The sequence below is a fragment of the Macaca thibetana genome, chromosome 6 (genome assembly GCF_024542745.1).
Source record: "Macaca thibetana thibetana isolate TM-01 chromosome 6, ASM2454274v1, whole genome shotgun sequence".
NCBI lineage: Eukaryota > Metazoa > Chordata > Mammalia > Primates > Cercopithecidae > Macaca > Macaca thibetana.
Genome location: NC_065583.1, coordinates 2,414,345 through 2,432,636, shown reverse-complemented (window position 1 = coordinate 2,432,636; position 18,292 = coordinate 2,414,345). Strand labels below are relative to the sequence as shown.

At 58.5% G+C, this 18,292-nt stretch overlaps 1 protein-coding gene across 1 annotated transcript in view; it reads right to left on the bottom strand.

Annotated features, from left to right (window-relative positions):
* Positions 1–18,292, bottom strand: part of ADAMTS2 (ADAM metallopeptidase with thrombospondin type 1 motif 2) — a 236,971-nt gene that overhangs the window by 159,964 nt on the left and 58,715 nt on the right. Inside the window, exon 2 of the mRNA XM_050794432.1 lies at positions 10,804–10,957. Within this exon, the coding sequence (XP_050650389.1) occupies positions 10,804–10,957 (154 nt within the window). The remainder of the gene's footprint in view (positions 1–10,803; positions 10,958–18,292) is intronic.

Genomic DNA, 18,292 nt, shown 5'->3' with positions numbered 1-18,292 from the left:
CCAGGGCTTGAGCGCGTCTGGGCTGGCTCAGGCCGCCATCTGCCGGGTCAGCAACAGATACCTATTTGCAGGAACAGAACCTGAGGTCAGCTCCCAGGATGTCCCCAACCCTGAGTTTCAAGAGTTTGCACCAAGGGCAGGAGCATTCCAGCTGTCTCGGGCAGCTTTTGTATGGGGAACAGCTGGTAGCGCTGCCTGCGGCCTCCTGGGGTGGACAGGAAGGCTCTGCCTGCAAAGGCCCTAAAGACAGCCACACACCCTGCCCTGCACGCTCCTAAGTACGTGCGTCCCTTCATCCCGGCCAGTCGGGGGTCCCTCCCCACAGTGGCAGGCAAGGGGAAGCAGGACCTGTCCTGCTAGAGAAACAAGGATGCACGCGCGCCCATGGGACCCCAAACCTCACACTGTCCCTGACAGTCTGCCCCACAGAGCAGAACCTCTGCCTCCTGGAGCAAGAGGAGGTGGCAGTTCATCCCCGGGCCTGGCTGCCTGTGGGGCTGCCTCGGGGGCTCCTGCTCCCGCCCCCGAGTCTGGGAGCACATGGGTCTCGGCCTTGGCACCTTCTTTCCTGGGAAAACACCTCCCTCTGTGCCAGGGCATGCAGAGCGGTAGACGCGGGCAGCTGTGCGGTCAGAGTGATGGGTGCCAGTTCTGGCTCCTGCACTTGGCCCAGGCCACCTGACCTGCCACCCCCACCAGCAACTGCCCGGCCAGCCTCCCAGCCACGTCACCTTTCAGGGGCAGGACACGTCCTTGATTCCTTCCTTCACACCATGTCCTGGAAGCTCCACCTCAAACTCCTCCTGAACTCACTGGCTCCACCCCACCGGCATGGGCACCGCCATCTGTCACTTCCTCCCTGCTTCCACCCCCTCCCCCCAAAACCCTCCAAGGCCTCCACCACACCCAGAATGAATTTCCACCCCGCACCGCGACAGTCCCTTCAAAGCCATGAGTGCTGCCCATCCCGGCCCCGCACGCCTCCCACTCGGATCCAGGTACTCGCTCTGCTTTCTGCCCCTTGGTCACGCTGCGGTAAGTCCAGCCTCAGGGCCCCTGCATGTGCTGTTCCCTCTGCCTGGAACACCCTTCCCAGGGCTGGGCTTTCCCATCACCACCAACCTGGGGCACCTCCCTCCATTGCCTGCCTTCTCACGCTGCCCTTTCACCCCGTTTTACTTTGTTCACAGGATTCTCCACTGTCTGCAAGCATCTGCTCACCGGGTCTCCCCTGCTGGGCTGTGAGCCCAGAGATCAGGGACTCAGTCAGGTTCCTCCACTGCTACAGCCCCGGCACCCGGTCCTGCCCCAGACACACGGTGGACACATAGCAAGAACGTGACGAGTGAATGAAGGAGAACACACTAGTGGTAGCAGGCAAGGTGCCCTCTCCGAGTCTCAGTCTCCCCCTAAGCAGTAGAGCTGCTAATGCTGTTATTCCTCCTGTGATTTGGGGAGCAGCATTATAGTAATAATGAGCATTACTGAACCCACACGGCACTCAGGTGCCCAGCCTTTTCCCAACCGGACCAGCACCAGCCACCTCTCCATGCGGGCGCAGCACCCCGGTCACCTCCTGCCCTGTCCTGTGAGCTCTCTCTGGGTGTGCACCACCATCCTGACAGGTTGGGATGGGAGCGTGGGAGGCGCCAGTGCGCTCCTGGCTGGGTTCTCTGCCAGCTTTGCTCGTGGTGCAGCCCACACCTCAGGGCAAGCCCCAGCCAAAGGGGCCACGTCAAGAGCTCTGGGAGAGACATCCAGTGGAAGAATTCAGCCCATGCCCCAGACGTGTGTGCACAGGCACACGAAAGAGGGTGAGACAGAAGGAGAGAAAAAGGAAGCCAGAGAGCAGGAGAGAGAGAAGCCAGACGCCCGCACGTCCATCTGACTGTGCGACCTTTTCCCCGCTCAGAGCTCCTTCAGGGCCCAGAGCACAGCGCTGCCTAGGATTAATTTCAAAGAGAAACAGGTCAAAGAAAATTGGAAATTTTTATAGAAAAGATTTCAGGCTTGGAGCTGGCTGAAGTGTCTGCCAACCTGCAGAGAATTCTGAGAGGAGACGGGGCCTGTGGTCAGAGGCCTCCGTCTGGCACAAATTGGCAGAGTTTGGGCCTCGGACCCAAATGCAGTTTCTGAGCCAGGCTGGGGAAGTGCTTTCTGTCCCCTTCAGATGTCCCTCCAGCCGCCTCTGCAGCCCTGATGCTGGTACCCAACACCTCTCACCTGTCACCCCACCCCCTCTCTGGCCCCAAGAGGCCTCCGTCTGCGGCCCCACCATGGGATGCAGTCCCTTTGTCCCCATGATGCAGGGTGCCCATGTCTCTTCCACAGTCATCCATGGGGCACCCAGGGCATGAAGGGAGCCTCACCTGGGTCCCAAGCAGGCCCCACTGCTCCTTGCCCCAACCTCACCCCAGCCAGCAGGCTCCTACACCCAAGGCACAGATGTCACAGACGTGGAAAGATGCCCTGGGGACATCGTCTCTCTCCCAGGAGCCTGCCTCTGCCGTGCCGGGGACCCGAGGAGGGGGTGTGCCCAGCCCACAGCTGCTAATCAAACGCCAGATGCCCCCATGAGCAGATCGCGGCTTCACCCCTGAGCCGTGCACTGTCTGCATGCCGGGCATGGTTACCCTGCGCATCACCAGAAAAGCTCTCTGGAGGTCATTCCCAACACAGATCCCAGGGAAGGAAAGAAAGTGTCAGTTCACTGTGTCTGTGGAAGATGACAAGGCAGACCAGGGAAAGGGGGCCGGAGAGCCTCAGCAAGTGTCACAGTGAGCACCGGGCAGGTGCCCTGTGCCCTGTGTAATTCCACAACCCCTGTGCCACTGCACCCAGGTACGGAGATCCAGAGGGGCTGAGTGAGCTGCCCTGGGCCCCTCAGTGAGCCAGCATGGCAGCATGCCAGGTGGAGCTGAGCACACTGACCCCTGCACCAAACTGCCCGCTGTCCACCCCACTCACCCACCTCGCGCTGAAGCATCTGTGGGAGCAGCCCTAATGCAGCTCCTCAGAACCACTGGCCGGTCTTCCAGAGTTGTCCCCGCACTCGAGTTGGGGCTGCAGCCAAGCCAGGGCCAAGGCCACCATCCTCCGGGTCACGCTTGTCACCTGCCCACGGTGCTCCGCCAAAGATCCAGGCCCTTGCCAGCCACATTCACCTGGTCGGCTCCACCCCTGAACCAGAAACCATGTCGGGAGGCGAGAGGTGGCGGGGGAAGGGCAGGCCTGAGACTCAGGGACTAAATTTATGTCGGAGGCGCAGGGGAGGAGCTGCGCACGTGGGGGCTGTCAGGCGGAGTGCCAGGCCCAGACGCCGTGGAGGGGGAGCACACCTTGGCACGTCTCCCCTGCGGGATAAGGGGGGCCAAGCCCTCGCCGGGGTGCAAGCCTCGCTTCTGCCTTCACAGCCCGGGGGTGGGAAGACCCACAGGGCAGTCCTCCGAGCAGCAGACGCCAGCCGCAAAGCCGGCCAGGCCTGGGAGCTGGCCCCTCCTGCTCTCCCCGGCTGACCCCAGGCAACTCCAACCTCGGAGAATGTGCAGCCTCGGCTTTCCCAGCGCCGGCCCCCGCCCACCCCTTCCGCGTGGGCCACATCACCACACTGGCATCTCCGACAGTCATCCCAAGGGCCCAGTCTGCACGAGGACAGGAGCGCCACGGCGTCTGCCAAGGGTGCGCTCAGCCCTGAAGCACGCCTCCCGGAGCCGCCTCGGGTTTCACAATCAGTGCTTCTCCCTGGGTTTCCCGGGGCCCGGGCTGCAGGCACAGCTCCAGGGTGGAAAGAGAGGAAGAGCTGAGAGGGCTCTAGGGCGCTGAACTCAGTGAGTCGGCAACAGTGGCTTGGCAGGGCCCAGGCTGACCAGGGTATGAGAGACAGTCCCTATCACCACGTGAGAGGCCCAGGCCTCAGGGGTCCGGGGAGTTGCTTGGGAAGTGACTGGCTGGAGACACAGAGACAGGTCGGGGCACAAGACGCTGGCCAGGTCCAGGGCTCACCCTGCAAATCCAGCCAAAGTCCTCTCTCCATTCTCCCTTAGGACCCGAGGTTCGACACTCAGACACGTCAGCTGAATCATGACCCCCCCGGACGTCCGTGTCCTAATCCCTAAAACTCGTGAGCGTTGCCTTATATGGCAGAAGAGACTTTGCAAATGTGTTTAAATTAGGGGTCTTGAGATGGGGAGAGTAACCTGGATGGTCCCAGCGGGCCCTAAATGTTGTCATAAGTGCCCTTCTAAGAGGGAGAGCTGCCTACAGAAGAGGAGAAGCCATGTGACCAGGGAGGCAGAGACTGCAGCGATGTGGCCACAAGCCAAGGAACGCCAGCAGCCCCCAGGAGCTGGGAGAGACCAGGAATGGATCCTGCCCTGGAGCCTCCAGAAGGAACCAGCTCTGCCAATACCTTGATTTTAGCCCCTAAAAGCCTATTTCCGATTTCTGAGCTCCAGAACTGTGAGAGAATACATGTATACTGTTTTAAGCCATTAAGATGTGGTAAGTTGATACAGCAGCCACAGGAAGCTGAGATGGACGTCAACAGCTATAGGGCAGAAGGGCTCTCTGACCTGGCATTCAGCAAATTTGCACCCCCCCAACAAAGCAACAGCCGTCCTGCCCCATCCTGGGCCCCCCAACCTCCACCAGGCCTAGCCTCACATCTGCTGTGTCAGTGGAGCTGGCTATTTGCTCGCCACTGAGTAGATGAGTCTCGCCTGCTCCCCCGTCCTGTGGCCTGACAGAACAGAGCTCCTCTCTCTCTCCTATGCCATTGCTCCAGCCTCCCCACGGCCTCCCTGCCTCCAGCCTCCCTCGCACTGCAACCAGCACAAGTTTGCTGAAACACTCAACTCTTTTGAGACTGGAGGGCGCCATCACCACCTTGGGTCATTCAAGGCTGCAGCTTCTACAGAGGCTGCCCCATCAGCTCCCTGCCTCCAGTCCTGGGCCCTGCACACCCAGGGGGAGCTGTCAAACCTGAGGTCCCCTCCCCTGCCCACTCTTCCCCCAGGATCCCCTGCAGCCTGGAAAACTCCAACCCAACTCAAGGCAAAGTCACAGGGTGGAGACTGTGGATCAGGAGAGGGCTCTTCCTGGCCTGGTGGGGGAGGGCTGGCTGTGGGCTGCAGGTGGCAGCCACGCTCAGCCACATGGAGGAGCTGCCCTGTGCTGGTGCTTGTCCTCTATCTCCTGGCGGGCTTTCCTTGGTGCAGCGAGGCTGAGAGGTTCCCGTGGTGGTGTGCCTCCTCTGCCCGTCAGGGAGGATGCTGCAGCCTGACAGCAGCAGGCAGAGGCTTGGCACCAGCGGTGTCTGGAGTGGAGGCAGCCAAGGTCACTGGCACATTGCTGTCTGACTTCTCTTCCTTCAGCCCAGCGGGGTGTATGCACGGCAGCCTGGTAGCAGTTCCCCAGGACGGGAAGCACCTGCCCCTCCTCTGTCCCAAGGCCAGACCCGGGGGAGCCCCAGGAGAGCAGCCCACAGAGGAGGGCAGAGGAAGCTTCTGTCTCTGCATCACAGAGAGCCAATGGGGGACCGTGTTTTGTTCGACCCATATAGTGAGCACGGGACGGGACCCCAGGCATGAGAGCTCCCACTGGGTGTGCAGGGCCCAGGGCTGGAGGCAGAGAGCTGATGTGGAGGCTTCTGTGGAAAGAGGGCTTTGGTTGGATTTGCTGGTTGAGCCCTGGACCTGGCCAGCGTCCTTGTGCCTGGACCTGTCTCTGTGTCTCCAACCAGGCACTTCCTGAGTGACTCCCCAGACCCCCGAGGCCTGGTCCTCTTGCTTGGTGATAGGGGCTGTCTCTTGTACCGGGATCAGCCTGGGCCCTAAGCCAGCTCTTGCCGACTCACTGAGCTCAGTGCCTCGGCTGGATTCCTGGAGCCCTCTCAGTTCATCCTCTCATTCCAGAAATTTCAAGACACATTTTAACATCAGGAAGGTTCACATAAAAATTCTGATGTCTGGATTCTCTTGATAGGATGTTCAGCTGCACCAGACCCACACTTCTACCAGATTGAGGTCAAGGGAGTTGAGGAGGGTCTGTCGCTCCTTGCAGGGTCTCCCAGACGCCCTGTGCCCATGGCAAGGCCAGGGCTGGACACCACAGGCGGCTGCATTCCTGCTGCTGTTTCTCTTTAGTGGAGATGTATTCTTGGTCGTCCATGTTTCTATCAAAAGGAGAGAAATGAAAGCCAGGCCAAGGTGGGGTGCAATTATCTGTTTTTCCTCCACTGCTGTCCTTGTTGGCATTGCCTGCCAAGCCCTGCAGGCCTCTGAGTTTGCAACTCTTGTCTTGACATTCTGCAAATGGCACTGTCTGAAACAGAGACCACATGCCCAACACATGACTCGGGGTCTTTCTCACTGTGTGGCAACCTTCGCGGAATCCCAAGGTCAGTCTCTGGGAAGCTAAGAGAGGCCCTCAGTGTCAACAGCAGCATTGGCTTCTCTGTGCACGTGGTCTTGGAGTCAGCCTCTCCAGGTCCCTTAATGCGGGGGATGGGGGAGGACTGCCAGGCTGAGATTGGGACTCAGGCATGCAGGGAAGAGCTCCCACACCACCGGGTGGAGGGTCCAGTGAGGGAGAGAGCAGGACCAGGGCCTGCCTGGGCTGTGCCTCTGGGCTATATGCCCTGGGAAGGAGTAAGTGAAATCTACAGTGCTGTTCCTCCACATGACCCAGACGGGCGCCTCCCAGGTGTGCTGTGCACTGCGTGGCCAGCCTTGTACGCAAGGGCCATTCACACCCTGTAGCTGGCTGCATGGTGCCCCCAAAGATGCTGGGTCTGGATCCCTGCAACCTGAGACGGGTACCTTCTATGGGAAGAAAGGGCTTTGCAGATGTGCTTACAGGAAGGCTCTTGAGATGAGAAGACTGTCCTGGATTACTGGGGTGAGTCCTAAATGCAATCAAGGCATCCTTGCAAGAGGGAGGCACAGGGACACTATCAGAAGAAGAGGGGGCAATATGACCCAAGGATAGAGATTGGCACGATGCAGCCACAAGCCAAGGGAGGCTGGCAGCCCCCAGGAGCTGGGATGGGCCAGAAACACGTTCTCCCCTGGGGCCTCTGGAGGGAGCACAGCCCTGTCCACCCTTGATCTTGGCTCAGTGAGATTCATTTCAGACTCCTGGCCCACAGAGCTGTGAGAGAATACGTGGGTATTAGTCCGTTTTCACGATGCTGATAAAGACACACCCAAGACTGGGCAACTTACAAAAGAAGGAGGTTTATTGGATATTCAGTTTCACGCGGCTGGGAGGCCCTCCCAATCACGGCAGAAGGTGAAAGGCACGTCTCACACGGCAGCAGGCGAGAGAGAGAGAGAGAGAGAGCTTGTGCAGGGAAACTGCCATTTTTCAAACCATCAGATCTCGTGAGACCCATTCACTATCACGAGAACGGCATGGGAAAGACCCGCCCCCATGAGTCAATCATCTCTCACTGGGTGCCTCCCACAACACAGGGGAATTATGGGAGCTACAAGATGAGATTCAGGTGGAGGCACAGAGACAAACCATATTAACGTTTCTATTGTTTCAAGCTCCCTGGGGCTCCCTCCTCAACAGTCCCACACAAGATGAGACACACACACACCAGAGAGGACAATGCCACAGAGTGCCCTGTCCCTGAACCCCAGTACAGTGTCCCTGGGCACAGAGCTGGCCTTGGGAACGGCAGAGAACAGGGATTCGAGATGCCTGTCAGAATGCCTGGCGGCGGGGAGGAGGGTGGGTACCTCAACCACCTCTCCCCAAAAGGTCACCCAGCCTCAGAGCTCTGCCTCTGGTCCTGGCCAGGTTCCCAGGCCAGCAGCACTGAGCAGGACCCTTCTGCCAAGGACAGCATGGCCAGGGAGGAGAGGAAAGGACCCTCCCCGCTCCCTCACCCCTTGCCCCTCCTAACACTCTCTCCTGGGTATTACCTAAGCTGCCCAGTGCACACACTCATCCCCGGCCTGAGTCTGTGAAACGCATTAAAACCGTCATTTTCCATCCGTTTCCCCAGGTGATCTGCAACCCAGCAACTGATCTTGGATGACACAGACTATTAGTGAAAATGATTTCCTGAGGTTCCATGAGCCCCCGAGATCACCCTGGTCAGCCCATGGGCTTCTCGGGAAAAACAGGACACCCGTCTCAGCAACCCTGAAAAGGAGGCACCCCTGACCCTGCAGGGAGATCCCGCCACCCAGACAGATGCCCACCCCCCATTGGGACACCCAGGGCAGGTGTGTCACCTTCCCCGGCAGAACATAAATAGCAGGGTGCTTCACACCCACTTCCAGACGTTGCTTTTGGGGAGGCAGGAAGAAACTGCCAGCCAGCACCTCCTGCCAGCTTCCACCAGGGCCACACAGATCTATCAGGGTTCCCTCAGAATTCACTAGAAGAAAGGGTCCCCTATACACACACACACACACACACACACACACACACACACACACCCCTGCACCCAGGTTCTGGAGCTATGTGCCAGGCAGGCTGTGCCCCTCACTATGCCACAACACACAGCTTCTATGCATCTCCCCGTTGCCACTCAAAGGCCCAGGCAGATGGAAAGCTGGATGCCTGAGGTCACCGTGGGCCCTCCACCCAGCTCCGCCCTTCCAGCCAGTGTGTTGACCTCAGCCCAGGGCTGCGTGGGAACAGTTAACAATTAGGTGCATCGAGTGGGGGCTAGCTCCCTGAAGGCCCGATCCCCTCACACAGGGTCCTGTGGACACCAGACAGGAACATCAAGCAAAGGGGACTTGGCCCCAGCCCCAAGGCCTGGGACCCAGACCTATAGCCCCAGGCCCACGCCCACACCCATATCTTGGGCTTTCAGCTGGAGACCCTGGGCTTGCAGCCTGGGCCCGAGGCCTAGAGCTCAGGCTGGACAGGCTCACGTCCTCCCCCACAGCCCATTACCAAACCCCCACCTTCCATCCCAGCCTCACCCCTGACCTGGCAGCCGGCCTCACCCAGCGTCTTCTAAGGCCAATGGTTTCTGGGCTTATTTGGAGTTTGAAATTCCTTTCCTGTATTCTGAATTTCAAGTTCTCATTAAAGATATGTGGATTGGGGGTGGGGGTGGAGGGAGGATTCAGTAGAAGATGCCAAACACCAGCAGAAGCCCAGAAAATAAGGCAAGGCCGGCCAGGCTGTGGGGGAAGGGCTGCCATGTTCAGGAAGACAAGCACCATATGGAATTTGGGATCAGAGACATGGCCAAGGGCACACGGCTAGCTCACCTCGCCTGAGCAGAGGCCCCCAGAACCCCCCTGAGTCTTCCAAGAGAGGCCAGACAGAAGCACCAAGCCCACAGCACCGAGTGAGCAGCCCCGGAGCTCTCGGGGACACAGGGGTTGCTAACGCCACTGGGCTTACCCAAAGGCAGCCAGCTAGCCAAGAGCAAAACTGGGGCCCAGCCCCATTTCATGCTTGCCCTCCTGGATTACTCCTCCTTCCTTCCCTGCAAAATAGTCCAAGGGGGAGGATAAGCAGTCAAGGCTGAGACCGCAGCTGGAGAAGGCTGGGCGGGCAGTGCCCGGTGGCCCGGCTGTCTGCAGCACAGCAGACGCTGACTTGGCCCCAAGGAACAGGGGCCACCGGTTACACTGACTGTCTCCAGAGCACAGTGGGCTTCCTGACGGAACCATGCCTTTGCAAAGGTATCTGATGTCGTTTCATGAAATTAGAATTGTGCCCTGCCAGGCTGTACTCAATTTATCTGTCAAGCTAGGAAGTCAGAGACACCTACAGTCAATGAGGCAGGCATGCTATGGAGTGACAGGAGTACCTTAGTAAATCACAGCACAGGGGCTGCCCAGCCCAGGGCCCTGGAGCATTCACTGTGAACAGGCAGGTGTGTCTGACCCTGGGCCCCAGGCTGTCCTCACCCAGGGGGTCCTGACCAGAGGCCGAGGGCTGAGCTCACAGCTTCCCACTCTCCCAGCAAGAGCCAAGCACAGGCCAGGCGTCCCCGACCACACAGGGGACCCTGAGAACTATGGGCCTGTAGAACCACATCAGACACTGACCCTGGCTTCACCACAATCCAGGACCAGAGACTGGGAGATGCTGGGAGGTGGGGGCTGGCACAGCGAGGCCAGGTCTGAGGCAACAGTCAGGGACTGTCACCACGGCCACCCGGCAGCTCCTTTCAGCTTTCTGGGCCCAGGGCACACATGGGTTCTGAGTTGAAAAAGACAGAAGCCCGTGAGTCTGTGCAGAGACTGCTGAGGCTGCTGGGAGCATCTCCAGAGTCTTTGTAGGGCACATGCCTCCAGGGATCCAGAAGAGTATGCAGGGCCTTTCTTCCTGAGCAGCCAGGCGAGGGCTGGGACCTACCACAGGCACCCTCCCGGGGACCGTGGCAGCACAGAGGCAGGGGCGGCGCTGTCTGGGGCACTGGAGGCATCTTCACAGGCACAGACTCAGAGATGCGGGCACTGGACTCAGGCCTGGTCTGGGCCCCACCCCACTCCACGACACTTGCTCGCCCTTAGGCAACAGAAGACGGGCCCTTGGACAGCCTTCATCGTCCACCATGGAGGCCCCAGACCTGAAGGCAGAGGTGCCCGGGCTGCTTGTCACCCACGTGCACCCAGAGGAGAGGCCCCAGCCCCAGCAGCCCTGCTACGCCCTGCCGTCAGCCAGGCAGCTGGCCCATTCCTGAGCCACCGAGACTGGGGCTCAGCCTCAGTGGCGACGCTGGTCTTCGGAGAGCTGCCTGAGTCTCTGGGATGCTCCCCTGGGGACTCGGGCCTCAGGGGGCTCTCCACACAGCCTGCCCACCTGCAGTAGCCTCACCTGTGTCCAGGGCCTGTGGCCCCACTAGAGGAGGGGACTTGGGGGGCCGGCGATACACCACGTGCACGCGGCCTTGCTCAGCCTCCTGCGCCGCCAGCCCCTTCTCCAAGGGTTCGATGAAGAACTCCTCCTCCTCCATCCGGATCAGACCAGCCTGCAGGACAAAGACAACATGATCAGATTTCCAGCACACTAAAGACCAAGGAAGGGGAACAGTGAGGAGACCCCCTCCCTCAGGGAGTACCTCCCACCTGAGGACCCTGCCCAGCACCCCAGCTGGTGCTCAGCTTGAAGCCTGGGCTGGCCGGAGGGCATGAGCATGTGGCCCCAGAGGCCCCCCCGCCCTCCGCCCTGTCTAGGAACAGGGCCTCTGTCTGGGTCGTCTCCAGCCCTGTACGCCAACCCTCTCTGCTTTCAGAAAAGTTACTGTGTTTATAAAGTCATAACTGTCCAGAGATGCCTGGAGACATTCAAGGGCAGCTGTGGGCCTGTGCGTGTCCCCAGAGGGCACCCACCAAAGTGCATCAAATACGGGCCAAGAGCTGCCCCCGCTCCCAGGAGCCCAGAGTCCAAGACAAAGGTCAGAATAGTCGGCCGGGGGTTGAATCTGCCCACAGACATGTTCCATTCGGGCCAAACAACGTTTTTAAAGCTCCGAAGCTAACACTCAGAATGATGAGATTTCATGTCTTGAACACGGAATCCCAGCTTTCCTTGGAAAACGCAGGCCCTGACCACAGCGGGTCTTGGATGGAACACACGCCCCTGCAGCTGGCTCCAGTCCCCACTGCCCCCACTCTCTCCGGCTATCTGTGTCATCCACCAGCCCAGACTCTACAGGCAGCTGAACAGATGCCCCGAACCCCTGGGCCAGCCAGCGCCCTCCCTTACTACAAACTCCTCGCTGGGCCCGCATTTCCGTTGGGACTCAGGCTGCTCTGCGTGCTGGCATTCAGGCTCCTGACCTGCCCCACCCTCCCAGACCCTGGCTTGCACACCCCATGCTCCTCACTGGGCTGTGTGCACCCTGCCGAGCCACCCGGCCCCTGAACCCACCATGCTGTCAACTCAGGAATCCCCATTCCCCACCACCCCACCCCCAACTCGGCCATCTGGTAAACCTGTGTTCTCCCTTTGAGGCCTGACTCAGCCCCCCTCACCTCCCCTGCCCTCCCCTGCCATCCAGCCTGCCCGCCCCTGCTGTCCAGCTTGCCCTTCCCTGCCCTCCCCAGCCCTCCTCTGCCATCCAGCCTGCTGGCACCACCAGGTCCACCCATCCCATGACCACTCCAGTTCCCACACTTTTATCTTTTAGTCCATTATCCATAAACCAGAGTCTCACACTGGAAACTCACACTACGTCCAGCCTTCAGACTGCTTCCTTCAGATCACTCACTCATGACCCATGCGATGGATTTTGAAAGCTTGAATTCGTTGCTCAGACTTAAGAAACAGGAGAGTTCATACAAATGACCAGATTTCCAGACTCTTGAAAATCAGAAAAGCTGGCATTTCCAGCACCCATCGATGCTCCAAAGCTTAGCCGGCACTGGCCAGGGTCCCCTGTCCAGTCAGGAGTGTGCCCTCCGGTGGGTAGCCCCTGGCACCTGCCATCTGGATGTGCAAAAACCATGCACCCCCGAAGTAATCTGGTGATGGCCTCTGCCACATCATCATCCTGGCTGGGGCAGGGGGCACAGTGGCATACGGGCTGCCCTCCTTCTGCCTGACCTGAGGTGCTCAGTGAGCACCGTCCTGTTGCTGGCTGGGAGCCCCTGCAGACCGAGATGCAGTCAGTGTCCCCAAGGGCCTGCTGGGCGGCTGCCCCTAGCCTCAAGTAGGGAGGGAGGCTGGAGATGCCCTTGGGAAGCTGATGTGCCAGGCAGGGGCTGGTGGAAGTGCAGGGCCTGGAGGACACAGAGCCCAGCATCAGGCCTGGCTCCGGAATGAAGGATGCCTCCAGCGGGAGGTGACATCTACCCAAACCGACCCAATCCCTTTGCACCGGCCAGGCGAAGAGCTGGAGGGAGAATCAGTGCTCCAGACAGAGGAAACCACGCACGCCACGGCTGGGGAGGTGGACGGAGCACAGCTGGTAGGAACTGCTGACCAGGTGGGCGGACAGGAGCATGGAAGGCACAGTGCCCGGTGGCCTGTCACTCAGGGGGCTGGTGAGGGAGGGTTGTAGGCAGCCCGGGGCTTCTGGGGGAGCCTTGATCTGATTCCTGTTCAGAGCATGGTGGCTGCTGCAGGGAGAATGGGCTGAAGAACAAAAATGGGTCTGGGGTCCTGGGGAGAAGGCATTGCAGGCACCTGGGAGAGGGAAAATGGTCCAGACGGGAGCATGAGAGACAGTGACAAGTGGCAGGTATGAGGGAGGTGAGGAGGGGAATGGACAGGACGTGGTAGGGTAGATCCGGTTGAGATGGGAGGGAGGAGGCAGCACCCAGGTGGGCTTCCCGGTCTGTGGCTGGCTGAAAAAGACGGCCCCCAAAGTTACCCAGGCCCCCGTCCCTGGCAGCTGCGAGGGTAGCAGGACATGGTGGAAAGAGACTCTGCGGGTGTGATCAGGTGGGCTCTGGGGCTGGCTGGACCCTGAATGCAGTCGCTCGTCCACTTCCTTACGGGGGCAGTGGAGGGGGATTAGGCAGACGCGCAGAGGACGAGGCCATGGGCAGACAGGGAGGATGCCAGATGCCAGCCTTGGCGATTGGAGCAAGGCGACCTCAAGCCAAGGAACGCTGGCAGCCCCGGGGAGCTGGCAGAGGCCAGAAAGCGTCCCCCCCGGAGGCTCCAGAGGGAGTGCAGCCCTGCCGACGCCTGGATCTGGGTCAGGTTATACTGACTTCGGACTTCCGGCCGCAGAACCGAGAGGACGAATTCCTGCTGTTTTAAGTACTTTCTTACAGCAGCCGCAGAAAACGAATTCAGGGTCCTGGTGGGTGGCCGGCAAAGCGGGTGCCGTTCTCCGAGGGGCATGAGAAGAAGGGCAAGGAGCGCAGGACACTCTGGGCTCGGACATCCTGGGCTTCTGGGGAAGAGGCTGAGGAGGCGGGGGGACCAGAGTTACCAGGGCAAGACCGAGGTCGGGGAAGGAGGTCATCAGGGCTGTGGGAGGAGAGTGGAAGGAGGGGGTGGGAACCCTGCAGGCCCCACGCTTCTGACTCATCCCTGGGTCTCAGGGCCCAACCAGGCCTGGCAGAGACTCAGCAGATGCCTGTGGGATGAGTGAACCGATGACCCCAAAGCCAGAGGCCATGCCCCCCAAGGGAGGCACCAAGCAGGCAGGCGGGGAGACCACAGCCGTCCCTGTCCACCGGCATGGGGACAGTGTGTTTACCGGTGCAGGAGTTGGGAGGGTCTGGCACTGACGGTCCCGGTGTGCGGTGTGGGGGAGGCTGGTGCCTCAAATCCATCTTATTACTGAAACTCATTCGATGAAGTGCAGGAATTAACCCTGGGGGGCGGCAGCGGACAAGCTGTCTGGAGTGTGAAGTTCTGAGTTCCTGGCACCCTTTCTATCTGGCCAGGTGACCTCAGGCAAGGTGTCAAGCTCCCCAAGCATCCAGTGACTCGCCTGTACATGAGGCCGGTCGCCCTTTCCCGTGCACACTCACACAGGAGCACATGCAGCCTGGCAGACGCTGAGAACCATGCCACGCCTCCACCCAAGTGACTTCATCCAGCCAGCTTGCTTTCCAAATGAGGAAACTGAGGCCTAGGTGGGCAGACAGGCTGCGGACACACACGTTCTAGGAATCAGAGCCCACACCTGTGCGGAAAGGGCATCTCCCAGACAGGCCCCTGGGCCAGACTGGGCTGATGGAGCCAGTTAGGGCAGGACACTGGGACATGAGGACTCCTTATGGCAGCCCCATCTTCTGGGGGACCTTGCAGCCCAGGCCGGGAGCCTCCATGCCACAGGCCTGAGGCCGTGGGGTTATTCTGGAGGGACCTAGTGTAATGATGAGGCCAGGCTCAGCCGGGGGATGGGCAGTACTCTCTGGCCGGAGCAACCCAGGAGAGTTTGGGGTCTCCCTGACCAGCAGGGTCAGGCTCCCCTCCCTGGCTGCCTCCCTGAGGACAATCTCTGGGCTGAGCCAACAGCACTAGCTCCATCTGATGCTGCCCTGGGCCTTGCCTCCTGGAAGGGCATCTTTGCAGGAGACCCCCGGAGGGCACAGAAGCACACTGGGGTCCCTGTGAAGCAGGGCCTGGGCTCAGGCTTCCCCACACAGCCAGAAGCCTCCGAGCGGTGGCATTCTCAGACGCAGACACTCAACACGCTCCTCACAGCCCCGCCCGTCTCTGTGGACCACTGTGTGATGTGCACACGCATGCTGGACTGATGAATATGGCGGCACCTGCCCCGAGACCAAGGCTGACCACCCCAAGACCACCAGCCAAGACCACCGGCCAGAAAATGCACTGGGCGGCGGGCACTTCACAAAAGAAGTGGAGATCATTTTATCCCCTGGTTTTCAAACACTTTAATATGCATCCCAGGCATGATCTGTCAAAAAAACAAGAAAATTGACAGGAGAGCAAAGCACAAAATGTGAGCTAGGTTTTGCTGCATTTTTTCCAGGACTTTGATTTTCCTGCTGCCAGTGTCATGTATCTGTTTTTACATGCAATTTTTATTAATTAGAATCCGTTTCCTCTTCCCACTCAATAAATATTCAAGAAACTCCAAAAGCACACTAGCACTCAGTTGCGAGCCTGCTGGCGGCCTGTCTGTCCAACCCCACAGCTGTCCGGCCCGGGGTCTTGCAGAAAGGCTGACACCCCGACCCAGCTCTCAATGTGAGTCCTGTTCTGCTCTTGAAGTCTGTGGATGTCTGGCAAACCCAACCAGGTTCTCCCCTGGGGGATGGAGAGACGACCATGGGGAGGGCTCTGTCCCTGACCCTCAGGTGCCACTGCAGGGGCCCAGAGCCTGGCAGTACCTGGGTCATCCAGTAAAGCCGCCGACATTCAGATCCTGGTGAGTTACACAACGCCTGCCCTGCCTCCTCCTCCTATAGAACCTGCTCCTTTGCAGTTGGATTGATGGTAGTTACTAGAAATGGCAACGAGATGTTAAAAGTGTATAAAGATCCAAAGGCTTAACAGTTCTGTTACTCTGAATTTTTAAGTATTCAACCACAGACACCCTGGAAGTTAGGGGTTCACGGGAAACACAGGCATGCATCCTGTTCCCCTCTGCAGAACACCCAGGCTGGCTGGGCCTCACTGCCCCTCCCCTGGAAGCCGCAGCTGCTCCCATCTGTGCATGACTGGGACCTGGTCTGTCACTCAACCTTGTCAACCTCTAGCACAAAGACTGTCAGGTGTGTGCCAAGGTTGCAATGGCAACAATCAGGCGTGGAAGGCACAAAGCATAAGAAGCACAAAGGTCCATGCACAGAGACACCCAGACTTTGCCAAGGGACAAGGAAGCAAGTCCCTGTTGCCCTCAAACTCACCTCCCTCTGAAATACACACACAGCATGCACACTCGCCAAAAAAGTCCCCTAAATGCTGGCATCTGCTAAGATTCCCGTGTTCCGGAAAGTATTCTAACTCCAGGATTCTTTCTCCCCTTCTTCCTTTTGGTAATGAACCTGGGAGATTCTGCTGGGCAACGGGGCAGTGGCCAGGCAGCCTCCCCTGCCGCCTGGTGGGAGCCGCCTGCTGGAACGACAGTCTCACACGGAGAGCTGCACAGTGCCTGCAGCTCCCAGGGCGCCTCCTCAGAGCCTGCTCGGGCACGCTCTTGCCCCTCCCAGCTCCCCAGGGAGGTCTCTAACAACCTGGGGAGCTTTCAGGGAAGGGGGCTGGACCCCTCGCCACTGAACAGTCCCAGGAGCGGGAAATATCACTGAGTGGGATCTGAGCCACTCCGTCCTCACCACCATGGCCTCCTTCACAGTTCAGCGTCCCAGAGGATTTCACATACTGACTTTCCCACTTTTCCAAAAGGAACGCCGGCGGGCAGGAGCTGTCCATGGCGTTAGCAAACAGCCGTCCTCACCCGCATCTCCACTGGCTCCTCCTCTGTGTTTCATGGAGTCCTCGCCAGATGCCAGCCACTCCCCTCCTTCCTCTTGGAGATTGACCCCTTGTCCAGGACTCTGTCTTGAAGCTATGGCTGGAGCTGGGCCTTCCAGGGTTCTGTTGAGCACAGTGACCACAACAGAGGTGCCTCTGAGCTCCACAGAACCTAATGACTTTGCCCGGCCGCTCTACCCTTCCCTGGACCCGGTTTCAGGCCCTACAGACCTTTATTCCAGAAAAGTCTCTTTTTTGGCCTAAGCTGGCCAGAGCCAATCTCCGACAGGACCAAGGAGCCCCGACAGTCACATGCCCAGCGAGGCTCTAAGGAAAGCTAGACTCCACTTTGAAAGGCAGGGCGGGGGGCGAGGTAGGCAGGGAGAGCACTGGACGCTGAGCCAGGGGACCTGGTTTCCAATGCGGTCATGGTCAGTCCTGTCCCCTTGCAGGCCCCCAGTTCCCTCTTCTGCAAACTGAGGAGCTGGACCAGGTAACCTATGAATTACTGTTTATCCTGTTTATTCATCACCCCAAAAAGAAACCCTGCTCACATCGGCAGGTGCCGTTTGTCCTTCTAAAACCCTACTAGGACCAAGGAGAGCTCCAGGAGAAAGAACCAAACCAAAAACCAGAAACCCACTTCTACAAAATAAAAGTCAAGGCCGTGTCCCGGCACACAAGGCCTTCCATGGGGTCCTGGCAGTCCTCTGCCCCTGAGCGTACCCCCAGTGTCTTCCTCTGTCTCCCTCCCCAGCACCCCTCACCTGCCATTTCATGCAGCCTGGACTTGATTTTAAAACTGAGTCACCTGGCAGGTGGGGAACTCACAGGTCGAACTAGTGGAATTGCCCTCTGCACCTATGCTACAGGGATAATTAGGATTACAAGAAGACATTTAGCATATATTCTGGGGGAAAAAAGCTATGTAATATATAAACTATTCATAATTTAACTTTAATAAATGGGGGCGGGCAAAAAATTGCCAAACAAGCCCAAAAAACTCAGACAAAGAGTAGAGGAAGAAAAAAGGAATTGCAGTTTAATTGTATTTGTTTCCTAATCTTCAGTTAGGATCAACAGTTATTGATAAGTTTCTAAAGTCAATAGATACAAGTTGAAGAATTCTACTCAAAATCAGAAAAGTCACAACTAGCAAAACTAATGTCTACTTTCCAAATTACTGAACATAGACCATATAGAAAATATGGCAGACTAGAAAAACAGCAAAAAAAAAAAAAAAAAAAAAAAAATCCAGAAAGACAGAAAACATAAATTAGATGACAGAAGTAAGAACAAATATATGCTATAACAATAAATGTAGGCTGGGCATGATGTGATCCCAGCACTCTGGGAGGCTGAGGCAGTCAGGAGTTTGAGACCAGCCTGGCCAACATGGTGAAACCCCGTCTCCACTAAAAATACAAAATGAGCCAGGCGTGGTGGTCCACACCTG